Below are 19,525 nucleotides of genomic sequence, written 5' to 3' on the forward strand. Positions count from 1 at the left end.
GGCTTTACGAGAGCGAGAGAAGGAAGCTCTAGCTAAACAGCGAGATGATTTAGTTCGGACAATAGCCCAGATACATCCCCATCCAGATTCTCTGACCATCCCAGTAACTATTGGACCCGCTATTCCTCTTTACGGGGATAGACTGGCCAGTCCTCGTCCTCCTGTTATCACCCCAATTATGCCAACTCCTAGCATTCCACTCCCAAGAAAAGAAGTGCTCATAGATGATGATCAAGAAAGCGAGTGTGAATCTGTGGTCCTGATGGATATGCCCATTAGGGAATCTAGAGCTAGCATGCCAGGGGCAAGAAGTCAGAGTAGGGCAAAAGAGGTTCTGATTGAAAGTACGTCTGGGGTTAGGAGTGCCACAGTAGTATCTCCAGAAGAATTAGACAGATGGACCAAAGAGTTGGAGAAAGAGACCACTCCCCAACCGAAACCCTTAGAAATCTATAAACTGAGGATAGAAATAGAGGAGCTAATGGCTGGAAATGTAGGATTAGACCGGTTAAACTCCTTCAGCGAAGAAGAGTTACTGTTCATCAGCAAAAACCTTACCCGGAACGCTAGATTTCTCCATGAGAGATTGATGGACACAGCCACAGAAATGGGAATCGATGTCAGTCGCTCCAAAATCCTTCAGAAACCCTACAGAGTAGATTTTTCTGACAAAGACTTAGAGAGCTTGAATGTGGTAGGAAAACAGATCCAGATAAAAGAATTATTGAAACTCTTACAGAAATGGGGGGGATGTAGGGAAATGGAGAACCCGGTGGGCAAAGAAAAAGGAAGACAGCAGGGCAAAATCCCAGGCTTCAGAATACGTGCTAAAAGAAGTAACTCCCGCAGAAAAATTGTGTCCCATGAGAGAGGTCCCGGGGGGAAAATACGTCCATGTCCCTTGGACCCGACAGGATATTGTGTCATTTACTAATGACTTCCCGAAATTACGGGAAAAACCAGTTGATTGGTACCGACAGGTCGAACGTTTCATAAAGGTTCAGAAATGTCTCTTAAAAGACCTGGATGGGTTTTTCGACATTGTAGTGCCTGTGGATTTGTGGACCGAATGCAAAATTGAAATTGATTGGCCCAGTGAGGAATATGCAAGAGACGACAAAACAGGAGCTCCCTCACCTGAAGTAATGAGGAAGTATGATCAAGTCATACAATACCTCAAGAAAAAGGTGCCCGCAAAGGAAACCGATTGGACCCGGATAGATAGAACTACCCAAGAGCGCGATGAAACTGTCCACTCGTTTTATGAAAGGTTGCTACAAGTATTCAAAACTTACAGTGGAATCGATAATGTGGACATGAAGGACATGACCCATTTCAGTTACAGATTCGTGCTAGGATTAAGGCCTGAAATATCCCAATGGATTCGAGATAATAAAATAAGTTGGCAGGGAAAGCCCATAGATGATGTCCTTAAGTACGCAAAGTACTGCGAAGATGAAATCGAGAATAAAAAGAAATCCCTCAAGGAAAAAGTTATGTGGGCACAAGTGAAATTGGCTGAACAGCAAGAAAAACAGTTAAGTAAATTGAATTCTAATAATAATGCCCAGAATGCCAATGCTGGTGGAGGAGTGAAGCCCCGGGCAAAAATGAGTCGGGAAGAGGCTATGAAGAAGTTTCCCTGCCACGGGTGCGGCCAGTTAGGGCATTGGAGAGAAGAGTGTCCTCACCTACAGGCCGGTAATGCCCCTATAAATGGTTTAAATCCACAGGTGCAGAAAGAGGGGACAAGAAAGAACCCGCAACAGGTAAAGCTACCTCCAGTACCTCGCGCTCCTAGACAGAATTATAAGAATCAGGGTCAGCAGAATAAGAGGGCGGAGGTGTGGGAAGGAGAAAATGAGAGAAATGCAGCAATTCCGCAGTACTTGTTAAACGATTCTTTCCTCTGTGATGAACAAGATTGACGGGGCCTGAGGAGGGAGGATAAGGAGTGCGTGCTTGGCGCCTCCTTACCGGTAGACCAGACTGGACCATACATTGAAGGAAAGGTTGAGGGAAAAGACGTCACCTTTCTGTTGGACACTGGTGCTACCCGGTCCACTGTGAGAACAGTGGATGTTCCTAACCTATCCCTCTCGGGAGAAGCAATCCAAGTAGTGGGTGTCTCCAATCAAATAATCAGTACTCCAGTAACTGAACCCATGGAAATCTCTATAAGAAATTTTAAAGAAATGCACAGATTTGTGGTCTGTGATTCCAGTCCTGTGAACCTGTTAGGACGCGATTTGTTGTGCAAAATGAACTGCACCATCTTTTGCACACCAAAGGGTGTCGAAATTCAGACCCCCGATGAAGATGGCCTGTATAAACTGATGTTAGTGAGGCCTGACACTGAAATTAGACCCCTGTCTGTTGAAGACTTACCTGAAGAACTCCAGTTAAGAGTGGTACCCGAGGTATGGGATTTCACGGTAAAAGATGTAGGCTTAATGGCAAACGTGGACCCAGTTAAAATAGCAATAAAGACAAATGCTGTATACCCCAGAACAAGACAGTACAAAATGAGTGCAGAAGTAAAAGCAGGAGTCGCAATTGAAATTAACAGGTTACTCGAAGCAGAAATCATACAGGAAGTAATGAGCAGTCCCTGCAATTCACCCATCATTGGGATTAAAAAGCCTAGTGGAAAGTACCGGGTAGTGCAGGACCTACGCAAGGTGAATCAAATTGTTGTACCTTGCTGTCCCATTGTGCCCAACCCTGCAGTGATATTATATCAGATTCCTTGGAATGCGGAATGGTTCACCGTCATTGACCTGTGCCATGCATTCTTTTCCATCCCATTGCATCCAGAAAGAAAGTTCCTTTTTAGTTTTGAATTTGACAGTCATATCTATGTCTGGAATCGTGTCCCTCAAGGGTACACTGAAAGTCCATCGATTTTCAACCAGATCCTAAAGAAATGCCTCGAATCTCTAGTACTGCCAAGAGAGTCTGTTTTGGTGCAGTACATAGATGACCTGTTAGTGGCATCTAAAACGCAAACTGACTGTGTCACAGACACCATCGCCTTGCTGAATCACCTAGGAAAGGGAGGACATAAAGTATCGCCTGACAAATTACAGTTCTGTAAAAACTCAGTAAAATATCTGGGGCACCAGATAGAGAAAGGGATCAGAAAAGTCACTACAGAGAGGATCAAGATAATTAGAACAATGGACCTACCCCGAACTCAGAAAGAGGTGAGAATGTTCCTAGGAGTTGTGGGGTACTGCAGGCAATGGATTGTAGGATTCGCAGCTCTAGCCAAACCTTTGATAAAAATGACCAAGAAAGGAGTAGAAGACCCAGTCAGTTGGGACAGTGAAAGCATGTCCGCTTGGGTAACATTACGAAATTGTCTATGTACCGCTCCTGCATTGGGTATGCCTGATTATTCCAAGCACTTTGAACTGTTCCGTGACACGAGGGAAAATTGTGCTCTCTCAGTCCTGACCCAGGAGCATGGGCTGGTCAGGCATCCCGTGGCCTATTTTTCGGCCACTCTAGATCCGGTGGCTGCTGGATTACCCGGATGCCTGAAAGCAGTAGCTGCTACTTGCGTCAGTCTAGAACAGAGTGAGAATATTGTCATGGGACATCCTGTCACCGTATATGTTCCACATTCTGTTGTAATCCTACTGACGAGAACCAAGACCCAGTATCTCACACCTAGTCGGCTGACTAAGTATGAGAGAATTTTGATTGGTGCTGAAAATGTAATAATTTCCCGGTGCAATGTCTTAAACCCTGCTACACTGTTACCTGTTCCTCTGGATGTAGAAGCCGAGGATGAAGTGGAGCATAACTGCATCGATTTAACAGAATTCAGCACCAAGCCCCGTCCTGACATCTGAGAAATAGCTTTACTTGATGGAGATCTTACAATCTTTGTGGATGGCTCGTGTTTAAGACATGAAAGTGGAGGTCTGTGTGCTGCCTATGCTGTAGTCACATTGACGCACACCCTGGAAGCATCTTACCTATGCGAAGTGAAATCTGCACAAGTAGCAGAACTCATCGCATTAACCAGAGCATGTAAGAGGGGTAAGAACAAGAGAATAACTGTTTATACCGACAGCCAGTACTGTTATGGGGTTGTTCATGACTTCGGCCAATTATGGTTACAAAGAGAATTCATGACTTCCTCAGGTACCCCTATCAGGAATGGAAAGGTGGTACACGACTTGCTGGAAGCTATCCAATTGCCCAAAGAATTGGCTGTGGTCAAGTGTGCGGCTCACAGATCCGGAAATGATGATGTGACAGCCGGAAACAGATACGCTGACCAAATCGCCCAGTTTTGTGCCCAACACCAAATGTCCCTCCAAATTGGGTTATGGGGTGGAAACAGCTGCCAACTGATGTTGTTTGAAAATGTGTCAACGTGGGAAGAATTGAGAGACTTACAACAGGCAACAGGCAGGGAAGAAAAAGGCAGATGGAGGGCGAATAAATGCAAATTGAGGAATGATGGTGTGGTGGTACACTCAACTGGGTTACCTGTGCTGCCCGACAGCCTGATAGATCCCATGGTCAGGATGATACATGAACCCACACATATGGGAAGGGACGCAATGTGTCGTGTGTTTGACAAGGTGTTCTATAATTCAAAGTTCAGGAACCAGGCGGAAAGGCTTTGCCAGAGGTGCCTAGTGTGTCAGCAATTCAATGCAGGAAAGAGGACTGTAGTAGAACAGAGTACCATTGGAAAGGCAGTGGGTCCCTTTGTCAGAATGCAGGCGGACTTTATAACAATGCCCAGATGCAAGGGATATAGATATGTTCTGGTCATAGTTTGCCTGTTTTCCCGGTGGGTGGAGGCCTACCCAGCAAAGAAAAATGATGCCCAAACCGTAGCCAAACTATTGCTCAGGGAGTTGATACCTAGGTATGGAATTCCTGAGACGATTGAAACAGACCAAGGTGGGCATTTTGCCAACGATATCCTAGAAGAACTCTGTGCGGCATTTAAGATGAAGCAAAGATTGCACTGTGCATACCATCCAGAGGCTTCTGGGGTAGTTGAACAGATAAATAGCACACTAAAATCCAGACTGGCAAAAATGTGTGATTCCACAAAAATGAACTGGATAGAAGCTTTACCCCTTGTGCTGATGAGTTTGAGAAGTATTCCGAACAGAAAAACAGGCCTGAGCCCCCATGAAGTGCTAATGGGGAGAGTGATGCGACAGGCATGGGTACCTGGACACAAACTGCTAAGTATTTCTGATGATTTGGTACTAGAATACTGCAAGCAGCTGGGTGACCAAGTGCGTTCTATCTCTCACCAGATTGGAGAGAGAGCTGACGACTGGCCAAAGACTCCAGCACATAAACTGCAACCAGGAGATTGGGTGGTGTTAAAGAAACACACCCGGAAGAGTTGCCTTGGACCAAAGTGGGGAAAGCCAAGACAAGTGATCCTCGTCACTACGACTGCTGTAAAGTGTGCTGGTGTACCGAAGTGGATCCATGCCTGCCACACGAAGCGGGTAACTGGAGAAAACGCGACTGAAGCTGAAGGCAGCCCAGCTGAGGAGACTCCAGAAGAGAGTCCGGATCTCGCTGACATCGAACTGCCGAGCACAAGTCAAGACGTTGATTGGTTCCCTGCCGACGACCAGGTTCTTGATCCAATACGAACCAGGAAATATTCTTACCTAGACAGTGAGTGGGATAGTCCAGGTGAGACAGAACTAGAGGACGAAGGTCAGGTCAGCGAGACTCACATCACACCTGATCAGGAAGCAGGCCAAGTAGGGACAGATCAAGTCATCGACACTCCACCTGAAACTCCGGAGTCTGGAAAGGGACAGATAGTGGTCAAAGTTGAAGTTCATGCGGAAGAAAATGAAGGGAACGAAGTGCATGAACAGGAGCAGATAGAACTAGATGAACATGTTCAGGAAGTAGAAACCAAGTCGCCTGAAAGTAAAGAGCAAATACAACTCCAACCTGAACAGGGCCAGCTTAGGGACCAGGCAGAAGAAATAGATGAAAGACCTGGAACTAGTCAGACAGGAAGGGAAATAGACTCCGCCAACACCAGAGTGCCCCAACGAAGTGAGATAAAAAGAGGACACGAGGAAGGCCAAGTTTCCTCGACCACTGGAAGTCACAGAGACAAAGGTGCACCCCGATACATCAAAAGACTAAGACTTCGAATAAAGACTGTTGAAGAAAAATTAAAGGACCGAAAAAGGGCTGAAAGTGAAAGAAAAGCAGCCCGAGGCAAGTCGCTGAGAAAGAGCGACAGAGTAAAGAAACAGAACAGGCTGTATCGGAGCCCTGAATGGACATACTTGGTGTTGGAAGAAATTGATGAGCCCAACCACAGTGTCAAAAGTGAGGAAGAGTCCATCACTGATCGGAGTTCTGACGAAGACCCTCCTTGGAAAAAAAAAAAAACCCCGAGTGAGCCTTTGGTGTAAAGAAACAAAGAGGGGTTGCAAAAGCCACCTGTAAGCTATAATATCTGATTCAACCGTAGCTGGAAGATCCAGATTTGGGTGTTGTAAAACTTGCTGTAAAATATGCTTATGTAGTGTAGCTATGTTAATAGTGATGTGGATAGGACTAACAGTCTTTATACCTTTTATGATAAGTAAAGATCCTAACTTGTCCCCTACTGAACCAGAAACGTTAGACGCAGACGTTGTACAGACTGCAGAAACACCACGAAGCTTAGAACGACGTGACAACCCAGTTAGTCTGAGACACACACGACCAAAATTAGAAGCATCAGATGAGGGTGGACTACATTTTCACAAGATGAGAAACCGGACGCATTTAAATGTTTTCGCTAACCTTTTAGTGCACTATGTAGAGGCTATGGAAATAGAAGATTGTTATGTCTGCATGAAGCTACCCACTTCTGTAGCTGAAGGTGTGACATATCACCATTTACCCCTAACCTATGGAATTTCCTGCAGTATATTAGCTAGCTTGTTTTATAGAAGCACTTTACAGTACTACTATTCAAATGCTGACGTAGTCTTTTCTGAACTTCCTATTAGGGGACACCTGAACCTTGTACATATTAGGAGCGAGGTAACCCGTTATATGGGAGAATATATCCTGACTATAGGTGACATAGACTTAAATGAAGCAAGACAAGCTAATCTGACCTGTTCCTTGTAAGAGCAGGAAAAGATGTTTATAAAAATGGCAGACAGAAGGAGGGAAAAGTTTCAGAAAAAGGCAAATGACGAAAAAGATAGAGTCCCTAGGTGGGCAGAACATATGGATAACACCTCACAAGGTGAAGCTAATCCTGCTTTGTTGCTGGAGTTTGAACGGAAAGGAAAACTTTGTCTCCATAGAGAAAGGACAGAATATTATAACAATGTATTCATTGGTTCCAGCGAGTGTGAACATAATTATAAGGTAATTGGAGGTTGGGGTTTCAAAAATGGGTCAGAACCTGTGTTTCCCGGAATTTATTATATATGTGGGAACAAGGCTTATTTTAAATTGCCGGATCACTGGTATGGAAGCTGCTACTTTGGCATTGTTTTCCCGAAAATATACCATGTGAATAACGCTGCTGGAAGCGAGGAAGACACTAATGGCTTAGTGCGTAGTAAACGTGAGAGTGTAGGCGAAATTATAGGTGATATTTTTAGTGCACTGATACCTGGAATGGGGGTAGTTCTGAACACTCACAGAATCTGCAAATTGTCTACAGTAGTGGATCGGTTATCCACTGACACTGCTGCTGGATTTCTGCTGGTCAATACTGAGATGGTTGCGATCAGATCAATGTTTTTGCAGAATCGCCTTGCTCTTGACACCTTATTGGCAAAAGAGGGCGGAGTCTGTAGAATGCTGAAGGCGTAACATTGTTGCAACTACATACCTGACAAAAGTATCGAACTTAAAAGATATGTAAGGAACATAACTAATTTGGAAAAAGAACTCAAACCATTGGAGGTTGACAGTGCCTGGACGAGACTGACTGGAGGTCTCTCCTCTATAGGTAGTTGGTTTTCTAACTTGGGTAGAAATCTTCTGTGGAAAATACTGATGCCAATAGTTGGAATAGGTGTGGTTGCACTGATCATATTCATCTGCTGTAAATGTAAAAAATGCAAAAAGTACAATGTGAATAAGAGAGGAGTGAAAAGGAATATTGATGAGTTAGAATTAGAAGAATTGAGGAATCAAATCTACAAAAAGGCAAAGAATCACCACTCTCATAGAGAAGCCGAAAGAAAACTCAACAATAAGTTTGTTGAAATCGAAATGCATGATATGGAAGAATGAAAGTTGGCATCTGTTTCCTTTATAGTGATGATAGTAAATATCATCAAAGAGGGGATTGATGGAGCAAGGATTCGCACGTAAAGCGACTTGCTCCGATTCAAGAACCTCGCCTAACTTGTAATCATATTAATCCAACCGTCCGTCATTTATGTAGCATTTTCCCCAACACGCGGGTGTCCCCGAGAGGCTTGCCTGTGTGTCTTTTCATCCTAACAATGCTTGCACTATGGAAATGGCTGCTTCGCAGAAATCCAGTCTGCGCATGCGTCGGTCATACCCATGTGATGTGACGCACTCGCATTTTGGAGGGATTGTATTGCTCATGCGCACTGATGCAAATATGGCCGCTTGTCTCTCACCACGCTCTCTGCTTGCCACCGCTGCTTCAGCCTATCTGTCTTTTTGCACTAAACTTTAATGCTATAGATATTACAATGTAAGGGGTGCAGTAAAGTTTTTAATGGTGTACAGTGTAATCATTTTTTCGTGTGATTCTAATTTGTTTTCGCTTACTTTTCATGTACCGCGTCTCTGGGGGCTGGGGAAAACGGGAGCTGCGCCATACTTGAAGCTCTTCTGAACCCTGCCACGTGACATGGGAGAAACCCCACTGCGCAGAAGCTAAGACAAGCCAGCTGGCTCCTGAAGCCCGATGCGCCTGGGAACCCATCTCGAGGAGGCTGTATTCCACCTTGACCAAGAAACACTGTTGCTATATACTATGCACTTGTATTGTCTTCTATATTCCTATGCCTGGGAACGTGAACCCAAGGGGCGGGTATGCAAAATTGAATAATAATGATGGGAACGATGAATTCTAGGAGGTGACAATGACCAGATCACCTCTCCTGACCAATCATAACGTGGGAAACTGTCACTTGCAACATTTGTGGGTGGTCTAAGGGTCCCCAAACCGTATAACTGGCCTAGTGTAGCTTAGAGAATTTGTCCGACTTGTCCGAGTAGCAGACCTGTCACTGACCCTACGAACTCTATAGGTGATCAATCTAGAGTGCTGCGGAGCACTCTGTCCATACTTTCCACAAGCTCCTAGGGGTGGAAATAGTCCTAAGTGCTGGCGAAGCATTTTGCTGGGGAAATTCGAAAACTTAATCGGGGTTACTGGCGGATTACTTGCAGAGAGGGGTAACGCAGGCGTTGCATCCGAAGCTGTGGGTGTTGGTCGTACCTTGGTGAGCCCAGTCCTGACCCAAACCTGAGGGGTATCCTGTCCTGACTGTCCATGAGCTGTACCTGCTCGCATTCTGGTATTCCATTCCTTGAGGGTCCTTGTCCCCGTCTTTCCAAACTGACCCGTGGCCAGGGTTAGTCCTCATTCCTAATTAGGTAATTATTAATCTGTGGGTTTACGTCTTCCTATCTCTCTTTCTTCTCTTCTTAATAAAGCACTCTTGCCTGTGATATTGCCCTATCACCTTTTGAAAGCAACTTATATGCAATTGTTTATTAGAATTGTTCCACTTCTCTCCCTACCTGTAGGACATTATTAAACTGTCGTATTTTTATTAGTATGTTCCATTTTTCCCCCTTCCTTTAGCAGGATTGCAGTGAATTTAGTAAGAATAGCATAACTAGCCTAGTTTAAGTACACATTTTAGGTCCTGTTTATGTCCCTTGCCCTAGTTTAAACTTGCGGTGAATAGCTCTATTCCTCATACTCTTGCCCAGTAGTGTTCCCAAGGAGTCTAATGGTACTTGCCCTAATCCATAGTTACATTGTGGCATTAATTTTAACTATTGATGTGTTACTTTGTATTTGGCTTATTATCTTGGCATATTCATTCTGAAATTTCTTGATAAACCTTTAAAACTCATCAGGTGTCTGTGGTCATTTTACAGTATAAAGTGTGGATAAATGTACTTGGTTTATAAAAGTTTATTTCCTCTAGGAATCTTGTCACCTATTCCCTGCTAGCTCCTGATCCGTCAGGAGTAATGTGCCTGTGGTAAGTCAGGTACATGAACAGCAAGTGGTGTAAAAGTCACCCCCCGAATTACTCATAGTAGCGTGCTAAGGATTTCACCCGGTTCACACAGAAACATTGTCATTTGTATGCACGCCTGGGCCCAGTGCGTGGAGAATTGTTAAACTCAGTGACCCGGGTGACCTGCGCGCTCTATCAATGCGACGTCGAGGAGAAGATGACTTCGGCGCCGGCTCCTTGTCAGAATGACGCCTCGAAGTGTGCTTCTTTCTCTTATGTCTCTTCGACTTCGAATGTCCCGACGCCGACTTCAAACCCGACCTGGATTCAGAACGAGATCTGGACCTCGATCTTCTTTTACTCGCCTTCTTATTCTTTTTCACTTTGGCGATAAATCACTTCGCTTCCCTTTCCTTCAATGCCTTAGAGGTCATCTTCCTGCAACACGCACATCCATCGACGTCGTTATCGGAATACAAGCACCATAAACAGTCCTCGTGCGGGTCAGTGATGGACATCTGCTTCCCGCACTCCCTGCAGGGCTTGAAACCAGATTTTCTTTCAGACATCTTCGAAAGGAAACGAGAAGAACAGACAAGAACAACTACAATAACAATGTTACTACGGAGAGTCCCAAGAAACCGTTGGCGTTGACGGCGCGGAAAAAAGGGAACTGACGTCATCATGTCGACGAGGCCCTATTATGGACCCAGTGATGTCAGCGGGGTCGCGAGCGGAGTCTTACCCTCTGTGACGTCATCCATGACCTCGCCGGCGTGGAGAGCTACAAAAGTTTCTGATTGGCTGCTGCGCAGGGGATATTCACAAGGTGAGGAATCCACTGGCAGATGTATCTATCAGAAGGCGTATTACATGAAAAAGACAAATATTGAACAGCTAAGGAACTTATTATTATTTTTATTTTTTTAAGGCAATTTTAGAGAAGCTTACTATACAGCGTGAGACGCTATTTTAGACAAAAGCTGCATGGTAAGTATAGAGACAACTCCCCATTGTGGCCCGATGGATGTGCTGCAAGAAGAAGTCGTCCTCCTTGGCCGTTCTGAGAGACCTGGCTAGTCTATACATAAATGCTCTACTGCGCAAGTAATATGGTCCTGCCATGTAGAGAGGTTTGTGGACATGACAGAGCAGTTTAAAGATGGTGCGTTAGTGAAATGGTGGGTAGTGCAAGGACTTCAGAGTGGGGGTAGAAGGAGATCTGCCAAGTACACTGTAGATCATGCACTCAGGAGTGTTCTGAATAGTGTACAGCATGAAAACAAATAGTTTTAATTAACTTTATAGGAAGCAAGCTGAAGGTCCTGTGAAGAAGCTCTGTATGCCATAACAGGTCCCTTGGAAGGCAGTGAGCCTCTTTCATGGATGGCATGTTGTCAACTAGGATACCTAGATTCCTTGCCAGTTTCCTGGGGAATAAGGGTAGGGCCTACTCTACTGGTTCTTTCAGATAGAAAAAGCTTTCTCAAACAGATCACCTTCATCTTGTTGCCATCCATTTTTAAACGGTGGTCCTGCATCCACGGACTACTGACGTCAAACAGTCCACAAAGTCGGATCATGGTGCTTCAGCGTTTCTACAATAAATACTATTGTGTATTGCCTGCGTAGGATACAATATCAAAGCTCTTGGCTCTTACAATGGCCACCGAATGGGCTAATAAAATTGTTGAAAAGCTCCAGGATCAAGGACGATCCTTAGGAGATGCAACAGGTAACAGAATGCAGGATCCAACTTGAACAGAGGAACTTGGGTGGACTGTGTTGTACCGGACAAGAAAGACCAAAACCAATTGAGGGCATTGGAATACAATAGAGGTCAAGGAGGATGCGGCCAGCAGATTTGCCCTCATCTAAAGTTAGCGAGATGTTGTCAGTCACAGCCAGCAATGCAGTTTCTGTACTAGGGGGCGCCCCAAGCCCAGTTTGAGAGACAGCTAGCTGGTTATACTTCTCCAAATGAAAAGCAAGCTGGAGTTGATCAGTCTCTCAAAAACCTTAGCTGCAAATGAGTAAAGAGATTGGGCAGTAGTTTGTCACATTTAGAGGGTCTGCCCCGAGTTTCTTCAGCAAAGAGAGTAACAATGCAAGCTTCCAGTCACCATGACACTCAGCAGTGGAAAGGGATCTATTAAACAAATGTATGAAATGGGGGCCAAGTATGTTTGTTTTGGAAGCACAGATGTGATAAGGCCACGAATTTTCAGCAGAGCCCGATCTTTCCTTATGCATGGCTTCCTCTATGGTATGTATCATCGTGGGTTTAAAGGAGTCCAGGGTGGATGTAGCTCTTCCAGTTTAAACATGAAGGGGTCGAGATTATGTGGAGCAAGAATATATATATATATATATATATATATATATTTTTTTTTTTTTTAAATACAGTACCAGATTAGAGCAGATTATTTCACCTACATTCCACTACACCACTTAATTCTCCACATTTATGTATTTACCACTGTTACATTAACTGGTATAAAAGAACAGTTTCCACTCATAATCTGGCGCTCTTGCTTACGTAATTACATGTGTATCTGGTCTGGGTTATCATCCCAATATTGAATGTAGGTGTGATTTAAAAAGCTGAATATGTATCACTCTGGTCTAATTACACTTAGGTTTACTAACCTATTATAGTTGGCACACAATTGCTGCTAAGTGTTAGGGAACCACTGATCTACGGTATTAGGGTTTAGCATTTAGCACACTCTGTATGATATCTCATCAAACCATTTTTAAAGTGCAACCTCTGCTCAGAGGCTTTATACCTCTAAACTAAAATATGGAAATAAATCAATAATGTAGGATTCATATAGGTAAACTTTTGACCACTCCGTATTAGAGTAAATCTGGCAGCTTCCTAATGTACTCAGGTAACACGTTTCACATAAAAGCGCTTTCACCCTTCCAGAGTTGTTAGCTTTACTAGTCTTCCCTGAAGGACCAGAGAAATTCCAGGGACGAGGGGCTTGACACCAAAAACAAATATGCAGGAGGTTAAGGACAAAACACAGTATTTTAAAAACACCCATACGTCGAGTTTTCATTGCAGGGAACTCATGGGTGGGCTTGCATCAGTGAGTTCCCCATGTCGAAAATAGCTGCAATGCCCAACAAGGAGCCTCATTGCCTGTCTGGTGTCCGCAGGCTTCAGAATTTGTGGATGCATAATGCCACCCCAGGGCTGCAAAGCCCCGACAAGGGTTAGTGCTACCTCCCCCTACAACAGCATCGACATTCTCCTCTGAACCTCCTGCATGCTACCAAGAGCAGTTGAAAGCTTCATGAATGGGGCCAAGACAGAGCTTCAGAAGAGAAGGCGGCCATCTTAGAGTCCATGTGGCTCCACCAACCACAAAACAGCTTTAGATATTTTTGAAACAATGTTATCCCAGTTAATCCTAAATCCCACAAAGCCATGATAATCCCTCCGACACCCATGCTGCTCTGCAGAGGACAGCCATTGTTACGCAGTAATATCCGTTTTGTTCTGAGTGTTTTACGTTATTGTTGCAGATTCATCTATCAGTATCCAGAAGGGAAGAAATTATCAATGGTGGCACTAAATCCACCTCAATGGAAGGGAGAAGCAGTGTCACTGGCATAGACAAACAAATTTCATCCAAAAGGATTGACTCGGAAAGGCCAACTAGGACCCAAAAACGGGACAGGGCTGACTGCGGAGATAGTCCAAAGATGAGTGCAAACCAGGATGAATCAACGGTGGAAGCAGCCTTGGCTGGAAACCAATAACACAGAGAGAACTAGACCAGAAGAAGTACCAGATCTGTAGTGCTAAACTCATGTGCCCAGCAACATCCATTTGAGTTTCACTGAATCTCCCCCCTTTTTTGTTACCTGAAACCTATTCTGAAATTTAAAGACATCACAGAGTTTATAGCTGACCAGTCTTTAATTTTCCTGCTCCGCTTTCCTACTCTTCTCTAAAACCCCCCTGGATGACCAGCCACCTATGGTTAGCTATTTAATACGCACTAGGATTGTCGTAATTCTTATCGTATTCCCTCCTTTGGTCTCTCCTCATCAAACATTGGAGACATTAGAACCCCCAGCACTGAGAAAGGATCGGTCCCAGTGACCCACCCTGATCTTTGTGGATACCTCTGGTCTTCGAAATACTACAGGCCCCAGGATCCCTGACACACAGTATAGCACAGGGCGTCTACACCGGCTGCCCAGCTCTATTTTCTTCCCCAAGCTGTGAACATGAAAGAAGGAAGAACCTTCTCACACAGACAAGAAAGGAGAGCACAAACTGAGACTACCTTAGAAAAGAGGAAGCCAACAAGAACCAGACCTACTTTAAACATTCAGCTATGAGGCTAAGTCCAACCTGCGGAGGTTGGGGGTGAATCATGAACATTAAGGGCAAAAGGCAGTCTCCCACACCACAGCACTGTGGACGAGGTCACGCGGGACCAGGCACAAAGGTCACAATCACCTAGGAGCAGGAAGCAGAGTCCAGTGCCCATCCAGGACCACCAGAATGCTAAACTCACACACCTCCTAGGAAGAGATTCAACTTTCCAAACAAGGATCACCGTGACACAATTCTCCATCCAGGAACCAAGAAGCTGAAACCACACTGCCACATAGGACCACAGAGTCTAAGACCACACACCCACGCGTGCTCAGGAAGATGTTCCTCCTTTCCCCCTAGGAAGGGATGCTGGGGGGCTCAAGGCCATCAGTTTCTGGGTGGGAACTGATCTTAGTGCCTTGGCCTTAAATAACAGCTATCTTTGATGTGCGCCTTAGTTCAGTTGTCTCGGTCTCCTCTCTACTATGGACCATGACTTTGAGGATGTGACTGCAAGATTTGACTCCGAGGCAGTCCCTTGTTGTTAGGGGAGAATGTGGGCCCAGACTCAGTGGTTCAAAGTGGCAGGGTGTCTTCAGTGCCCTGGTTTCCGGATGGAACGGTTCATGCATGGCACTGGTTATTATCTCTATACGTCTTCCCACTTGGGCCACTGAACCAAAAGACTCACGGACTACAGATTGTTTGACAAGATCTTTCCAACCAGGTTCAGGGGGGAGGAGTGGTCAGGTGTTTGCAGGAATTAGGAAAGGGGCTTGGGGATCCAGGATGGATGGTGGGGATGTTACATTTTCATCTTCATCTCACCTTTCTCCTCTTCATCATCTTTCTTCTTTCCTGTCTCCTCACCTTTCTGAAAAAAGAAAAAGAAACTCTTGAGGTGCTATGATTGGCTCGAATGTATCTCCCATCACTAGAAGAAAAAGTATCATGGATACTTTGCTTCTCCCTGACCGCAGTCCTTCCCCCATGCCATGCTACTCACCGCCTGCTTCTCCTTTTTCAATTTTTCCTCCTTTTCCTTATTCTTGACTGGGTCTGGAATGGGAATATCCAGCTCCGCTCTCAGTGCTCCCAAGTCAGATAGGTTTAAGTCCTTTCCCTGGAAAGAGAAGGTCCCAGAGTGTGTCAGGCACCAGGTTTGTGGCTACGCTGCTCAGAGGGTGTAGCAGTAGAACTACAGCAACCCAGGAACCTGATATACCTGATCTCAAGTCACGCTCTCACCCTCCCACTCTCCTCCAAGGAATAGTGTAATGTTACAGAAAAACACCAAAGCTGCTGCTATTCGCATAAAACACTGTGTGTAAATTTTACATTCCCGCGTAGATGCACAAAGGTAAACTTGTTACGTCATATTTTGGATTTTTATTAACAACACACATGGTTATACAGAAAGTTCAATCTACATTTCAAAACATTACTTAAAAAACCAATTAATTTATCTAAGTATCTAAATTATAATAAGACCCTAATTTAATTCATTATACTACTCGGAAAGAGGGAAAGCGGTGTGAGGAAATACAGAAAGCATAGGCATTTCATATCACTAAGTATACATCTCTAAAAAAAGAAATATATATTTGTATTGTTATCAAAGATGCCGGTATTGCAATTAGGCTTATAATAAAACAAATTCCCCATTTCATCCAATTAATCATTCCTTGAGCCCAATAATATATATTTGGTTTCAACCTATTCTTCCAGTTATGTAAGATTAGCCTTTTGCCTTCTATCGAGGAATTTACAAACCATATTTCTTTATTATAATATTCAAATCATAGAGTATCATATCAACTGTAAAATCACTCCTGCAAACTAGATGTTAGTAGGAGTGAGTGGTGCCCGCCCCAACAGAAATGATTACATCCAGGGCAACACACCAGACCAGTCTAGAAATTATGGAGTGAATCGGACCCAGAATGTCCTATTCACCTGGTAAATCCTCATTTCTCAGTGGATCCCCACAGTTCCACTCAGAATACCCACTTACTCCATGAGTGCTGACTTATCCCGACTTGAAAACAAGCCTGATATTCTGCAGGGTAGGTTCGCAACTAACCGACAACTCAATTGAAAACTATTCATCAGTCTACTGACTGCAATCCAAACTATTCTTTTTAAACAGTGATTCCAGACTTTGTTATTTTTTAGTATGTATTCGTTTCCAGAAACATTCCCAGCCATGCTCACTGATATAAAGAAACATTAACATATCAATGCTACACATTTTCATTAAATTTAAGGGTTGTTCATAGTAAGCAATTTTATATATATACCAAGTATAAAATGCATAGCACATTACATCCCTAAAACCACAGGTATACTAACAACCATGTAAAACAAGCATTTGCAAAGCCAACATGTTTAGCCTTGTCAAGCTGTGCAATAGCAATGTTCTCATTCCAAGCATATGACACGGAAATAAAGATTATAACATGCTGCCACCTAAATATGGTTGCCATATGCTTGCAATAAAAAGTTGTTTAAAAAGCATTCACTGAAGCAGTTGTGTTACTAGTGGTGTTATTTAAATAATAAGCCATTCAATTGTGCCATGCATTTTATTATTATTATTATTATTATATGTGAGGAAGACAAGAATAACTAAATATGTTTTTACATTTTCTTTATTGGCCATTTTTCAAACAAAACAACGAACAATATTAAGGGGTACAGTACAAGTCAGGCAGGTCAGTTTCAGTACATTATAATACGTTGATGTTTCCGATTAGGACATGTCAGGGCTACATATACAATCATAAGAGGGGAAATTCATTCTATAAGGAAAGGATAAGAGAAGGATAAGAGAGGACATCGCAATACAATCATACATAAAGCATATCCGTCACCTATTCCATGAGTAATAGGAACTCAGATAGTGGATACAGACAGTAAATGGGTTGTGAGTGGTGACCAACTGTCATGTGGCCGCGATGTGGTATGCAGTTCTTCAGCATAACATACAAACTGTTTACGACAGTAGCTCAGATCTTGTAGCCATAATTTGGTAGCGGGGGCCTGTCTACTCTCCCAGCACAGAGACCCTTCGCTTGGCCATCAATAATGCAATGGCCACAAACCTTCTGTGGAAAGACTTAACGCGAGCAACCAGGCCCAAGAGACACAGTTGAGGGGTACAGGCCAGTGGAAGCTCAACCATCAAGCGTATAGTCCTTACAACAGATTCCCAATATGAGAATACCTTAGGACAGGGCCATACCAAGTAATAAAAATCTGCGCCAAGCATACCACAGCGCCTACGGGCATCTGAATCCCGCAGACCATATCTGTACAATTGGGCAGGCAAATAGTACAGTTGATGCAGATATTTAAAGTGGATCATCCTTAAATTACAATTAGCTGTTAGGTGCCCTGTCGGGCGACGCAATCCGCCCAGTCATCATCGGACATGGGATGTGGCAAAACTGCATTCCATTCATGGAATTCCCTTTGCGATGCCCGGTACAATCTAGCGACTAGTTTCAACCTAGAGATTGTAGTATACAAGAGTTGCAGTGCATCTAGTGTAGGTGGCTCAACAGGATATTGTGAGTACAGCGTGCGCATGGCGGACCGCAGTCTAGTGTAAATGACAAGATGCATAGCAATGATATCACTACTTGCAGCCAGTGACGCCGAGGTAATAAATTGGCCTCCAGGAAACACATCCTCCATTTTTACTATATTCATATCTTTAAGGGCCCTCAGGGCACCCACCTCAGTAGTAACCGAGAGACTCGTGTGGTGTAAGAGAGGCATACTGGGCGCATATAGTGGCAGTTTCTGCGCTCGCCTTCCCAAGTCCTGCCACGCTTTAACCGTGCTTTGAACTGTGTCAAACTCCCCTTTTTCGAAAACTGTGGCCTTGAGTGGTACGGGATGAACGGCGCCCGCCTCAACAGCAACATGGGGGATGTAGGCGGGGTCCTGCTGCCAATAATGTGCAAGGTGGGCCTGCACACACAAGTAGTATAGATGAAAGTCGGGCGCTGTAAAACCACTCTGATCATAATGGAGTGTAAGGGTTTCCCATTTGAGACAAGGCTTCTTGCCCCCCCCCCCAAGCTAGAGTAATCAGAAGGGAGCGGAGTGAGTTAAAAAAGAGCAACGTCAAGGGAAAAGGGATGTTTAAAAATAGATACAGGAAGCGTGGGAGTATTACCATTTTCATTAATGCTAAGTGGTCAGCAAAGGATAGGGCAGCTTAATTAAGCAGGTTATTTGCTCCTCAAGTGGCGTAATGACCGTGCCATAGTTAGATCGCACCACTAGTTGTGGGTCATGATGGAGCCATATACCTAAATATTTTACTGTGTCAGTACACCATACCAAGGGAAAGTCTAGGTCTAGAAGAGCTGTGCCGTCCGTGAGGGGTAGGATCATTGATTTGGACCAATTTATTCCAAGGCCAGAGAACCACTCAAAGCGGACATATTCCCTGAGGAGGGACGCCAGGTAAAGGGCTAACGTACATACAGCACCATGTCATCTGCGTACCAGGAAAGTGCCAAAGGGCGCTGAAAGAACCAGAGAGCTGCCGGGCATGGCGTTGCCGCAGGATGCACGCCAGTGGTTCAAGAAGAAGTGTAAAAAGCAATGGGGAAAGTGGGCAACCCCGACGTGTGCCACAATGAATGTGGACAATCTTGGATAGACAACCGCTAACCCTCACCCGCACAGTAGGGCGCGTATAGAGCAGTTTTATCCAATTTGTAAAAATAAAGGGTACCCCCATACGATGCAGAATTGCGAACATGTAAGACCAAGAAACAGAATCAAAAGCCTTGGCGGCGTCGAGGAATACTGCCACCGCTGACAACGTGGGTTTTAGGTGGTGCATAACTGCGAAAAGCGCCCGCAAGTTATGGGAGGTAGAGCGGGTCGGAATAAAACCAGATTGATCCGGTAACACCATAACCGGAAGGAGCAGCTGCAGTCTGGT

At 44.4% G+C, this 19,525-nt stretch overlaps 1 protein-coding gene across 1 annotated transcript in view; it reads right to left on the bottom strand.

Moving 5' to 3' along the window:
• Window positions 1-19,525, bottom strand: part of PSME1 (proteasome activator subunit 1) — a 185,505-nt gene that overhangs the window by 84,680 nt on the left and 81,300 nt on the right. The window contains exons 4-5 of the mRNA XM_086923750.1: window positions 15,566-15,682; window positions 15,388-15,433 (exon numbers count right to left, since the gene is read on the bottom strand). Of these exons, the coding sequence (XP_086779876.1) occupies window positions 15,388-15,433; window positions 15,566-15,682 (163 nt within the window). The remainder of the gene's footprint in view (window positions 1-15,387; window positions 15,434-15,565; window positions 15,683-19,525) is intronic.

Source organism: Lissotriton vulgaris, chromosome 5 (genome assembly GCF_964263255.1).
Source record: "Lissotriton vulgaris chromosome 5, aLisVul1.2, whole genome shotgun sequence".
NCBI classification, from domain to species: domain Eukaryota; kingdom Metazoa; phylum Chordata; class Amphibia; order Caudata; family Salamandridae; genus Lissotriton; species Lissotriton vulgaris.